At 44.3% G+C, this 13,204-nt stretch overlaps 1 protein-coding gene across 1 annotated transcript; it reads left to right on the forward strand.

Moving 5' to 3' along the window:
• The first annotated feature begins 1,687 nt into the window (after window positions 1–1,687).
• On the forward strand, window positions 1,688–2,882 carry tmem121b (transmembrane protein 121B). The gene has a single exon (XM_030725273.1). The coding sequence runs from the start codon at window positions 1,688–1,690 to the stop codon at window positions 2,864–2,866; it is 1,179 nt and encodes a 392-aa protein (XP_030581133.1). The 3' UTR covers window positions 2,867–2,882.
• The last annotated feature ends 10,322 nt before the right edge of the window (window positions 2,883–13,204 follow it).

Here is a 13,204-nt window from a genome sequence, read left to right on the forward strand (position 1 = left end):
CACAGGGGAAGCCCTCCTCAGAAGCAGCTAGAAACTCACAGCGAGCTTAGGGGGATTTCAGTAAGCCTTGATGCTCAGATATTGACCCACACACTCCTGACAGCTGGTGCTGACTTGTTGAATGCCATTGGAATGCATATGTTTATACTGAAATGAGTGTTTTCAATGTTCCACAGCCATCCATGAACTTGGCATTAAAGTTTATCGACCTCTCTGCTGCGTGGAGTCCAAATCTTTTTACTTCTCCTGTCAGTCAGGTTTACTGAAATCATGATCCCATAATCAATCAGCTCACTTTGTTCAGACTGATCAGTAGCTTTTTTTTTTTTTTTTTTGAAAGAAGAAAAGATTTGGGCCTCTTTGTGATAGTGCCTGTTGACAGATGTGGCTTTATCATTTTATTCAACAAAAATGTGAAATTCTCTTGTAGAGGAAAGTACAGCTCTGTGCATCACAGCCTCACATGTGTGCAGAAAAACCTTCTTGTATGTGGACAGTTGTCCTGCAGTCGCTGCCACTGGTTTCCTGAAATTACTGAGCACTCTTCCATATAGAATTCCTTCAGCAGAAGATGTTGGAGAATTTGGATGTGCTGCTCACTTTTAACAGACTCGCAGAGCCGTTCTGGTGTGGAGATGCAGTTGCAGCGTTACCTGCACATCTTCAGATGAAGTTTTTGGGTTTTCAGAGACTTCATTGGCTCTCGTGTTGAATTTGTTTGGGCAGCAGGTCCTGCATAATCTATATATATTATTTTTTTAAACTTGTATATTGATAATTTTGCAATCGCTTGCCACACTCAAAGGCACGTGCAACCTTTTTTTCCTCATGAAAGTTTTTGTACCTCAGTAATACAAAGAGGCTGTGACAGCGTGCAGTAAGGAAGCACCTGATGTGCAATGAAATTTGAAGCTGTGATAAATGTAGGCTGATCAGCTTTATATTTATATAAATAATGAAATCACAGCAATAATATGTAGACATGTTTATAACTCAAGTACTTAAAAACAAAAGAGTAACCAGGCAAGCGGACATTTAGATAAAGATTTAAGTCAAACCTGAAATGAACATATCTGCACTATATTTAAACAACAAATAAGAGTCATTAAAGAGTCATTCTTCACACAAAGATCAACAGATGCAGCTGCTTTAGAAGGAATTTCGGTCCTGCCTGCTTAAAATGTATTGATGCACCACACTGCAGGGAGTAAACTCTCAGTTTAACCTGAAATCTTCCATCAGAATTCAAAATAAGGAGTGAACAGAAACTAACCTGTTGTTACCTGATTGGTGTGGGAAAGGATCTTTTACCTTTAGGAAAACGCTCCTTTTATTTGTGTATTTATGTTCAGTTTTGTTCTTACATGTGTGTTTCCAGCTGACAGCCTGAGAATGGACTGCAAACACACAGGCAGCACATAAGATGAAAGACCAAAACTCAAAGTAAAAATAATCAAAACCTTTCAGAGAGTAAAACTAAATTACTGCTTATAAATTCATGATAACATTTACAACTGCAGGCTATGAAAATGTGTGAGAAATAAATGAAAATAGCTCCAAAAGCACATCAAGTATGTGATCCATTCCACAAGTCCACGCCTTTCTTTGCGCATGGCTGTTTCTCTCCACCTTTAAGAGCAGCTGGAAGGAAGAAAAGAGGAGAAAGGGAGGCGACAGCACGAATACAATGGTCTCTGAAACTGGAAACGACAATCCGAAGGCCGATTATCTCCGATCCGAAGCGAGCGATTGCCCCAGCTCCCCCGTCTCCTCTTCCTCTGACGACGGACAGCTGAGCAAAAGGCGGGACACCCAGACCACCAGCGGCAGCATCATCCCGGAGGACAGCGGCAGCATCCAGCCCCTGGTCTCCTCATCCGCAGCCGCCGCCAGCATCATGACATCAGGGGAGTTCATGCAGACCGCTCCCCTACTGGCGCACAAATCCAAGCGGAGCATGCTGTACAAGGCGCTATGCTTCCTCCTCCTCATCTTCCAGGGCGGCATTCTGGATTTCTACCTCATCATCTTCACTGACCTGTACTGGTGCTCGTGGATAGCCACGGACCTTGTTGTGATTTCTGGCTGGGGGATTTTCTTCATGAAGAACGCGCGGAGTAAGAGGGAGCGGGCCTGCGGCTTCCACCAGAAAAGCTCCATCTTCGGCTGCAACCTCGGGGAGTTCACTTACGCCTACCTGGCATGGCTCATCTATGTCATCGCCTGCACCCCTAAGGTAGTACTCATCCTGGAGACCTCCATCCTGGACCTGATCACATTAAAGGTCCCGTTCGGAGTGACCGGCTTCAAAATCATCATACTGCTGTCCGCGCCGCTGCTCTTCTGCCTCATCAACTCCATCATTGAGGACCTAAACGGTACGACGCGGCACCATTCCCAGAACTGCTTCATGAGCACCTGCCTGGACCTGCTGGACAGCTTCACGCTGGTGGAGATGCTGCTAAGGAACGAGATCCCCACACTTTACCTGAAGTACACCGTCATCTCGGTGTACTTCGTGGCCCTTGCCGTGCCGGTGGTCTGGCTGTACGAGCTCACAGCGTCGGAGCTGCGCTGCAGGTGGCTGTGGGCCCGCTTCTCCACGGGCCTGGTGGTTAACGCGCCCCTGCTGGTGGTCAGGTGTTTCCAGGTCTACGTCTACAAGATGCCGGTGTCCGTGTTCATGTTCAAAAACATCTTCTTCTTGGTGTGTAAGTCGCTGGAGCTGCTGGAGCAGTGTGTGGCGTTCCGGGGAGTGCGCAGGCTGGCTGGCGGTAGCAACCCGGCCCAGTTCTCCCACTGCGTGTCTGAGAACGACATGTGTCCGCACGGGTATGTCAACACGCTGGCTGTGACTCAGTCCTAGATCCGTGGCGTCCGTCTCTGCCTGTGGGGAAAAGCACAGATGTCCCGCAGCCTTCCAGACATGGAAGGAAACTGGAAAATCCCAAATCCAGCCTCTGCCTCAGGATGGTGGCTTTTGGATTCACGTCCACCTGAAAAGCAAACCAGCACGAAAAGCTGACCTATCAGGTATTTAGGCAACTAGGGTAGGAGGCAAACGGAGAGGGGAAACAGACATTAAGAGAAAAGCTCAAACTAATGATCTAATCAGTGTGCCAGACTGCAAACACACCTGTAAAACCTCCTGCGCTCAGATTTCTGCCTGTCCCGTGGACGCGTGACGCAATACCTGCAATTAAAAATGCACGCAATGCAAATCAACAAAAATTGAAATAAAGGGGCTTGAAGAGAGGCCCTGCACGGTGTCCTGCAGCTTTTAAAGCTGCGTGGCTTCCCACAGCTTCAGTTTAACTCTGCACAGTTTCCACAGCACACGCGGGACAGTTTTCCTACATTCGTCTCTGCGTCCTCTCAACTGTTAGCAGTGACAGGGCCATCATTTGTGGGAAGAGATGAAAATGTTTAGCATAAACCCAAAAACACTAAAGGCTGAAATTTCAGACAAGAAATTCCATAAACGAAGGTCCCGGTCTGCTGTGGAGGCCGGAGTTTAGTCCACTTCCTGACCCTCACTCTGTCCCCTTGTTTACTTTCTACACTGTCCTGTGTAATAAAGGCTGAAAAAGGCCAAACACACATACACACAGGCTGCATTCTTACACAGCCTTAAATAACCATAAATAATCTGTTTGCCTGAGCTAAAATAAAATCCCAAAGCAGGTCCTGACAGCCTGTCAGCTGCATTATCAGAGTTCTGTGTATGAACACTTTGCAAATTTGTATTTCAGCAGTTTAAAAAGCTGCCATGGAGCAGCTCCAGGCTCCAGCTGATCTGATGTGGCACCATGAGCTCAAACTGAACCTGGGCCCAAGCAGCTCCATATCCACTCCGTGCCAGACTAACGCAAATGCTTCACTGACTAATTAAAAGACAGGAACCACGTTTGGACCCTGCTTATTTAATGATGCAGACTACCAAACAACTTTGTGATGAATTAAATCAAATAATTCCACGTACACAGTGCTGTCAAAAAGTGTTTTTCTGATTTATTTATTTTTTTTTGCATGTTTAACATACATGTTTTGGGTCATCAAACAAATATTACACAAAGATAACTCGAGTAAGCACAAAATGCGTTTTTTAAAAGATGATTTTATTAAAGGAAAAAAAAGCTACCTGCCCCCAAATCTAATAACTGGCTGTGCCGCCCGTTGGCAGTAACAACTGCAATCAAGCGTTTGTCAAAACTGGCAACGAGTCTTTCACATCACTGTGGAGGAATTTTTGGCTCACTCTTCTTTGCAGAATGGTTTGAATTCAGCCACACTGGGAGTTTTTTTTCCCACTGTGACCGGCCTGCTTCAGGTCATGCATCTCACTTGGCTTTAAATCTGCCACTCCAAACCCTCACTTCAGAGGTGGACCTGCTGGTGTTTTGGATCATCCAAACATCAGTTTGCTGGCTGGACATTGTCCTTCAGGATTTTCAGGTAGAGAGCAGAAATCGTGGTTCAGTCCCTGAAGCAGCAAAGCAGCCCAAGACCATCACACCACCACCATGTTTGACTGTTGGTGTGATGTTCTTCTGTGAAATGCTGGGTTAGTTTTATTCCAGATGTAGCGGGACTCAAACCTTCCAAAGAGTTCAGCTTTTGTCTCCACAGAATATTTCCCCTAAAGTCTCGGGGAGCATTCACATGTTTTTTGGCAAATGTGAGACGAGCCTTCGTGTTCTCGTTGGTCCCACACAGGGCCAGGTAGGTTTGGAAGGCTTTTTTCTTAATAAATGAAATCAACTCCATTTTGTATTTACGCAGGTTATTTTTGCCTCATTTTAAAATTTGTTTGCTGATCTGAAATATGTGACAAATATGCAAAAAAAAAATCAGGAAGGGGGCAGATACTTTTTCACAGCAGTGTACATGAGGCCTTTCATGGCTCTTTTTGTAATACAGATACTACCAGTTGTGTTTGATCAATAACCATATTGCCAGTATGGTCGTGATGTCACACAGTCTCTGTTCCTTTACAGGCTAAAATCATTTTCAAAACTGTGTGTGCTCCCATTTATGTCACAGTGTTGGAATGATGTCAGGGCACTGCCCTGAGCCGAGTAAACTCGATGAGCTTTCTGTGTTTGGGGCGGATGGCATTCAGCATAAGAGGCGAATGGATTTTCCAGTTTCTGGACATGTCTGTGTCCTCTGTAACCAGCCTTCTTCAGACCAGTCTACAGGTGCTACAGTCAGACCCAACACCTGCAATAGCCTCCCACAAACAGAGACCTGACTATAAAGTATTGGACCTTGTTGAGTCGCTGTGTCTGTTCAGTTCAGTGAGTTCACCGCCTGCTTTTAAATGGGATACAGAGGGACAGCAGCTGGACTGTGAGTAATGCTGAGACTCAAAGTGCAATTTGAAGACTCCTGATTTGACTTGTAACACTGGGCTCTGCTCCACCTGATGTACATTTGTGTTTTCTATTGATGACAGTGATGTCTGCTGGTCTGTAATGGTACTGAACGTAGAGTAGACCTGTGTGTAAGTTAACCCGTGCTTACAAACCCAGCAGTGCCATGATAAACACATTTTCTACAGCCCTCCTTTACCTGGACCCCAGGCCAACAGCACCTTCTGTCAGTATCAGCGGCTGTGATGCTGTTTTATTTCTTCTGTAATATTTTGGATTGCGAGTCCTAAAAGATCACTCTCAGTTACATTTCAAAGACTGTAGTTCTCTTGGCTACAAATGGTCTGAGTTCAATTTCTCAAAAAACAAAACAAAAACAAACAAACAAACAAAAAACCTTTTTTAATTAAAGGCTTACATGATTTCTGCTTCGTTTAAGGTTGTACCCAGTGTACAGAAAAGCTCAGCAGACTCTGAAAAATTCTATTTTTTCAGCACAGCTGTGACAGTGCAGTCTGTGGATACAGCCGTTTGTGTTACCTTCTTTGCACTCTAATCGAGCACACTCAATCCAGTTTATCCACAAAATTAAAATAAAGGAGAAATTAGAGAAATGAAGAGGAAAACATTTTCAGTAAGTAGCAGTAATCACATTAATTCACATTGTTACAGCTCTGGCTGTGCTCATTTTAGCTTCAGAGGACGTTTAAGCGGACATCCTCCCTCCCATTAAACTGGGCTACGCAGACAGCATTCTCCAGTGAAGACCCACTGAATGTGCTGAAGTCAAACCATTTCCCAGTGTATTTTCTATGGGATGTAAGTGCCTCTCAATGCATTGCAAAATAGCAGGTGATGTCTAGGAACCATAATGCAATGGTGGAATTGTTATTGTTGAAATTTATAGCTCTTTTTTATTATTCTTTGCCTGCAAGATTACAGAAACCATCAAAAAGTGCTCAGCATGTCCAAATGTCCTTTAACTACGTTAGAAGGCCATAGCTTCTGTACTGGATACACAGAGGTGGGAAGAAGCTTTAAGACTGTCAAATAATAAAAATAGTAGAACCTTGAATAAATGAAAAATGACACAAACACATACCATCCCACAGCTGGTGTTGAAAATTCATGTTTTTCAGAGTGTATGTACAAGTTTACATATAGCTGAGCTGAGATGGGAGACAATCTTCATCCAGGTGCTGCTGGGATCAATACAAGTTTATATTAACACACTTTCATATTAGAGTCGGTGCAGTATTTACTGACTGACTTTATAGCTTTGGTTTAACAGTTGCTGTGTCATGGCATGTCACTGTCCTCCTTGACGAGCTCTTCCACAAGCTTATTGTTATGTATTTTACAAATATGGCTGGTCAAAGTTTATAGTATGTAACTGAAGATGATATATAGTGATGGCATTGTGCAATATCTGAGTCTGAGTAGTCTGAACTTATTTTAGTGCCTATTGCTTTGGAGATGAGTGAACTCATCATTTGTCAAGATGAATTTAATCATAATGAGTGCATCTGTGTAGCTCTGTTTGCCTCTCTGTGAGCAGCTGATACGTGCAGAGAGGCTGTGCCTTGTGTGCAGCAGTGATGGAGGCCTCCTGAGAGGTCAGGACCAACCACAAGGATAAATAAACAAACACCATAGAGGACCATAACTGAATTTTAGCCTGTTTGTTCTCCACATCACAAATACTTCAGTTGGTTTTGGTGTATTGCCCACTTTATGGGCAGCCAGTAGTTTTTTTCCTCTAATTTCAATACAGATTTGAAAATAATCTTTGACTTTTTTCAAGTTATGCTTGTTTCTATTGCACGTTTAAAGTATAGATTGATTTTTTTCCAACGTTTGCAGTGTTCATACATGACCAGTAGTATGTTTATGGTATTTTAGGTCTCTGTCTTCACTGAAAGCATACAGACATTGTAAGCTGTAGCTTTATCCAACTTTGTGTCAGCAGATTAAGAAAAGCCCTCATTTGCTTGAGCAGAACAATACATACATAAATATACATGCAAAGCAACAACAAGTAATGGTACTTCCAGTTTGGCGTTACCTCACCGCTGTCCAACTCCTTTAGGACACATCACTCAACAAATGGCATATTGTAGTTGCCATGAAGACTGAGTAATTATATCACTGTCACAACATGACATTATGCTCACTGTAAAAGCTAAATCCATGTGAAACAGTTTAAAGCCTCTTAATTTTCGTGCTGCATTGAAATGAGTTCCAGTGGCTGCCTGGAGGAAATTGATCTCAAAGCATAAAAGATGGTTATTATTGATGCACACTTTAAAATGTGTGAAATATGCAAAACTGAGTGATTTGACAGACAAGTTACACATTATTTGACTCAGTCTTCACAGTAGTCTCAGTGAAGTGATGCAGCTAATCCTTGGTCCAGTTCTGCTTCAGTGTTAGTCCAATGTTTTAAAGTGAAACTAGTTTAATGTTCTTGCAGGAACCTTTAAAGGCAGACAATCTCTCCACCCTACGTATTCCATATGAATGGGGACTGACTCTTAGAGCACAGCTGCTGTGGACAGTCTTCAAGACCATGGCTATATTTCCACAGAGTCCAGTGTGTGTGACTGGACCGGTTGTTACATAGCACTTTTCTATTCTACCTTAGCACTCAGAGCGCTTTATACCTTCTTATATATCTTCTATCACCGATTCACACCAGCACTTTTCTCTAAGTGCTTTCTTTCTAACATTCACACACATTCGCACTCCTGTGAACACATCAGAGAGCAATTTGAGGTTCAGTATCTTGCCCAAGGATACTTTGGCATGAGGACTGAAGCAGCCAGGGATCAAACCACCAACCTTCCGATTACCAGATGACCTGCTCCACCCGCTGTAGCTCAGCAGTATCTGCTTACCTTGTAAAAAGAGAGCTGGTTCTCAAACCCGTCTCAGGATTGCTGTTGTCTCCCCTACATGGGCTGATGAAAGAATGGCTGCTTGCAGGGCTGACTTTGCCAACATAAATGACATAGCCATTTTCCACAGTGGAATCTGACCTAGTCAGAGTTCACTCATCCTACCCAACTCTGCTAGAGTGTAGAAAAAAGCAAAAGAGCAAGCAAAGGTTGGCGTGTGTTGGCAATTGCTGCCTGACAAACAAAGCCAGTGAACTGCTATATTCACTGGTCTAGGATATGTTACACTTTGTTGAGCTTTAGTAAACAGATAAAAAGAAGAAAGCAGCATGAGGCATGCACACTAGTGGTGGGCGGATCGATCCAAATATCGATAATATCGATACCAACATGGGAACTGATACTGATCAATACCAGTGTAATGAGATCAATACTTTAGCTTCAGTCTCTCTGCTGTATGCAGTGCTGCGGTTTCATCAAAGATGCGAGCTGACCGTCTGTTTAAGCGTCGCCCCTGTCACAGCACAGAGCAGGCACACTTTGCTCCTCCCCTCCCCACAGTGTTTTGACATTATACCGTCACATGACACATATTTTACTTGGGAACAAGAGGAATTTGCTTTAAATATTTTATAATATTGTGGAGTCATAATTTTGTACAGCTTGTTTATTTAAGAAAAAATCCAGAAAATTAGTGAATGAAGGGATATTTTTTTTACATTTTTGTATTATTCTTTCTGAACACTACCAGAAAAAAGTTTTAATTTGTTCTTGAGTGATCATTTTGTACACTTTATTTAAGAAAGAAAATACAGACATCACAATATATGGGGAAAATTGTTTTATCACTGTTCTGTTGTTTCAGAACAAAAACTTTTATTTTCAATTCAATTCAATTCAATTTTATTTATATAGCGCCAAATCACAACAAACTGTCGCCTCAAGGCGCTTTGTATTGTGGGTAAAGACCCTACAATAATACAGAGAAAACCCAACAGTCAAAACGACCCCCTATGAGCAGCACTTGGCGACAGTGGAAAGGAAAAACTCCCTTTAACAGGAAGAAACCTCCAGCAGAACCAGGCTCAGGGAGGGGGGGTCATCTGCCGCGACCGGTTGGGCTGAGGGGAGAGAAAGACATGCTCAAAGACATGATTTTGATAAAGTATTTTCTATTTACCTATAAACTTTGCCCAATTCTATCCTGGGTTTTAACTAATTAATGATCCAAAGGAAAAAAAATCACAAAACACTTCAATGTCATGAAAATTCTTCATAATTATTAAAAAGTATCTGTATCAGTATCAGCAATACTGGCCCTGTATTTACTTGATATCAGATCGATATCAAATCTTGCAGTATCGCACACCACTAAGGCACACAGCTGTGTGGCATCAGATAATTCCTTGGGCTGCTCAGTCAATGGAGATAGAAATGTTGTCTGAGCAGATTCGAGGGCTATTTCAGTTTTGACGATGAGGGGGGCAGGGCCTTTGCACCCATCTTCAATACAGCTACTTCTTGATCGGAAGGATTCGGGCATCTGAAGCTGGTCTGGTTCATACAGACAGCTGGCATGTGTGCATGGTTGAGAGACAATTGGCTGCGGGCCATTCATCATGGATCAAGCCCTGAGAGCTTTAGTGTGACTGTCTAAGTCTGTCCTGGGGAACCTGAGCTACCTGGGCAGAAACACTAAAACAATCCTCCAAGGTGACTGGTTTGCCACAGTTGACCTGGAGGATGCTCATTTCCAAATCCCAGTACAGGAGGAACACAGGCATTACCTCAGAAATTGGCACTGCCGTGGCCGATCTCTTTGCCTTAGGGGAGACAACTCACCGGACTCTCTTTTTCCCAGAAAGAGACGATCCTCCCTTAGGCATGGGTGCGATGGCTCATTAGTGGTCTCAGGGCCTCCTGTGCACCTCCCCTCCTTTTACTCTCTTCCACGCCCTCCTGCAAAGAGTTCAGGTTAAGGTGAGCCTCATCTTAGTGGCTCCAAACTGGCTCCACACCATCTGGTTCTCTTTGAGGTCACCCTTGGGAGCTCTCTGCTCAATGGGACCTCCCATCAGAGGGACACTTCTCCATCCCTTACCCCAGTAACTCCAGCTCTGGGCCTGGCCCCTGACAGGGCCCAAGTACTAGTCATGGGGTTGCTCCATCCACCAGAGCAGCATATTCATATTATTGGGGTGTGGTCCCAGTATGGTGCACCTGCACGGACTGTGACATCCTCCAATTTCTGCAGGAAATGCAGGAGGAGGGTAGGTCCCTCTCAACTCTGAGGAAAGTGGCAGCAGCAATAAAGCAGCCTGTATTGGTTCCCAGAAACTGGTGCAGGATTGTTATCACTCAGTTTCTTAAGGGGGCTCACAGGGTCACTCCTTGCAATATTTCCCAGACCATCCTGCAACCGGCTGTCCCTCCATGGGATTTGGAGGGACAGTGCTGATGGCCTTACAGTATGAGACATTTGAGCCCCTGGAAACAGTGGGGCTGAAATGGCTTACTCTGAAGATAGCATTCTTATTGGCTATGTCAGCTAAATGAGTGGAAGAACTGCATGTCCTTTCAGTGCAGAAGGAGTGCTGCTGCTGTGTAAGGCTCTGCTGCTGTGTAATTGCTCCAGCACAGCACTCCTTCCTGTCAAAACAATGTCAGACTCTGTAGGTTTCTCTGGGCCCCTCCTGGATCCACAGGAGTGACATGTTTAGCCGCGTGGTCTCCTTAAATTGCTGGCTGTTATGTGGGCAGTGTGGGCTTTATAGATAATTGGGAAACGTTCTTGTTCTTGATAGGAGAAACTGCATCCATCCCAATTTGGATGAAGCAGCTCTCCATCCATCCATCCATCCATCCATTTTCTTTCACTTACCCGAGGCCAGGATGCGGGGGCAACAGCCTAAGCAGAGAAGCCCAGCTCTTCATCCACCTACTCCAGCTCATCCGGGGGAACCCCAAGGTATTCCCAGGCCAGTCAAGAGATATAATCTCTCCAGTGTGTCCTGGGTCTGCCTCGGGGTCTCCTCCCAGCAGGACATGCCCGGAACACCCAAGAGGTGCCCAGAAGGCATCCTAGTCAGATGCTTGAACAACCTCAACTGGCTGCTTTCGATGGTGGAGCAGCAGTGGCTCTATTTTGAGCCCTCCCAAATGGCTGCATTCCTCACCCTATCACGAAGGGAGAGACCAGCCATCCTCGTGTCATTTCAGTCGCTACTCATAGCCCGTGACCATAGGTAAGAGTACAGACATATATTGACAGTAAATGCACATATTAAACAAATTTGTAGGACTGCTTTTTTGCATTTGCGCAATATTTCTAAAATTAGAAACATCCTTTCTCAGAGTGATGCTGAAAAGCTAATTCATGCATTTATTACTTCTAGACTATTGTAATTCATTATTATCAGGCTGTCCTAACAGCTCCCTGAAAAGCCTTCAGCTGATCCAAAATGCTGCAGCTAGAGTACTGACAGGGACTAGAAAGAGAGAGCAGATGTCTCCCATATTGGCTTCTCTTCATTGGCTCCCTGTTAAATCTAGAATAGAATTTAAAATCCTTCTCCTCACCTACAAGGTCTTGAATAATCAGGCCCCATCTTATCTCAAAAACCTCATAGTACCGTATCATCCCATTAGAGCACTTCGCTCTCAGACTGCTGGCTTACTTGTGGTTCCTAGGATACTTAAGAGTAGAATGGGAAGCAGAGCCTTCAGCTTTCAGGCGCCTCTTCTGTGGAACCAGCTCCAAGCTTGGATTCAGGAGACAGACATCCTCTCTATTTTTAAGATTAGGCTCAAAACTTTTCTTTATGATCAAGTTTATAGTTAGGGCTGGATCAGGTGACCCTGAACCCTCCCTTAGTTATGCTGCTATAGGTCTAGACTGCTGGGGGTTCCCATGATGCACTGTTTCTTTTAATTCAACTTATTTACTCTGTTTATACCCCACTCTGCATTTAATCATTAGTTATTATTAATCTCTGTCTCTCTCCCCCCTCAGCAGATGACTGCCCCTCCCTGAGCCTGGTTCTGTTGGAAGTTTTTTCCTGTTAAAGGGAGTTTTTCCTTCCACTGTCACCAAGTGCTGCTCATAGGGGGTCGTTTAGACTGTTGGGTTTTCTCTGTAATATTGTAGGGTCTTTACCTACAATACAAAGCTCCTTGGCAACTGTTTGTTGTGATTTGGTGCTATATAAATAAAATTATATTGAATTGAATTGAATTAAATCGGCAGCTTCGCTTTCACGCTCAGCTCCCTCTTTACCACGACAGACTGGTGCAGTGTCTGCATCACTGCAGATGCTGCCCCAATCCGTCTGTCATTCTCCCACTCCCTTCTCCTATCACTCATGAACAAAAATCTGAGATACTTAAACTCCTCCACCTGGGGCAGCAACTCTTCCCTGAAATGGAGTAGGCACATCACCCTTTTCCGGCTGAGGACCATGGCCTCAGACTTAGAATTGCTAATTCTCATGCCAGCCGCTTCACACTCGGCTGTGAACCATTCCATTGCAAGCTGGAGGCCACCACCTGTCTATAAAAATTATGAGCAGAATTGGTGACAAAGGGCAGCCCTGGCAGAGTCCAGCATCCACTAGAAATTACATATTGCCGGCATTACGGACCTAGCTCTTGCTGTGGTTGTACAGGGACTGAACAGCCTACAACACCGGGCCAGACACCCCATACTCCTGCAACATGCCCCACAGGATACCCGAGGAACGCAGTTGAATGCCTTCTCCAAGGCAACAAAACACACGTAGACTCAATGGGCAAATTCCCAGACACACTTGAAAATCCTCGAGAGAATGAAGAGCTAGTCCAGTGTTCCATGACCAGGACGAAAATCGCATTGTTCCTCTTGAATCTGAGGTTCAACTAATAGACGGACCCTCCTTTCCAGCACCCTGGCATAGA

Source organism: Archocentrus centrarchus, unplaced genomic scaffold (assembly GCF_007364275.1).
Source record: "Archocentrus centrarchus isolate MPI-CPG fArcCen1 unplaced genomic scaffold, fArcCen1 scaffold_52_ctg1, whole genome shotgun sequence".
In the NCBI taxonomy this organism is placed as follows: domain Eukaryota; kingdom Metazoa; phylum Chordata; class Actinopteri; order Cichliformes; family Cichlidae; genus Archocentrus; species Archocentrus centrarchus.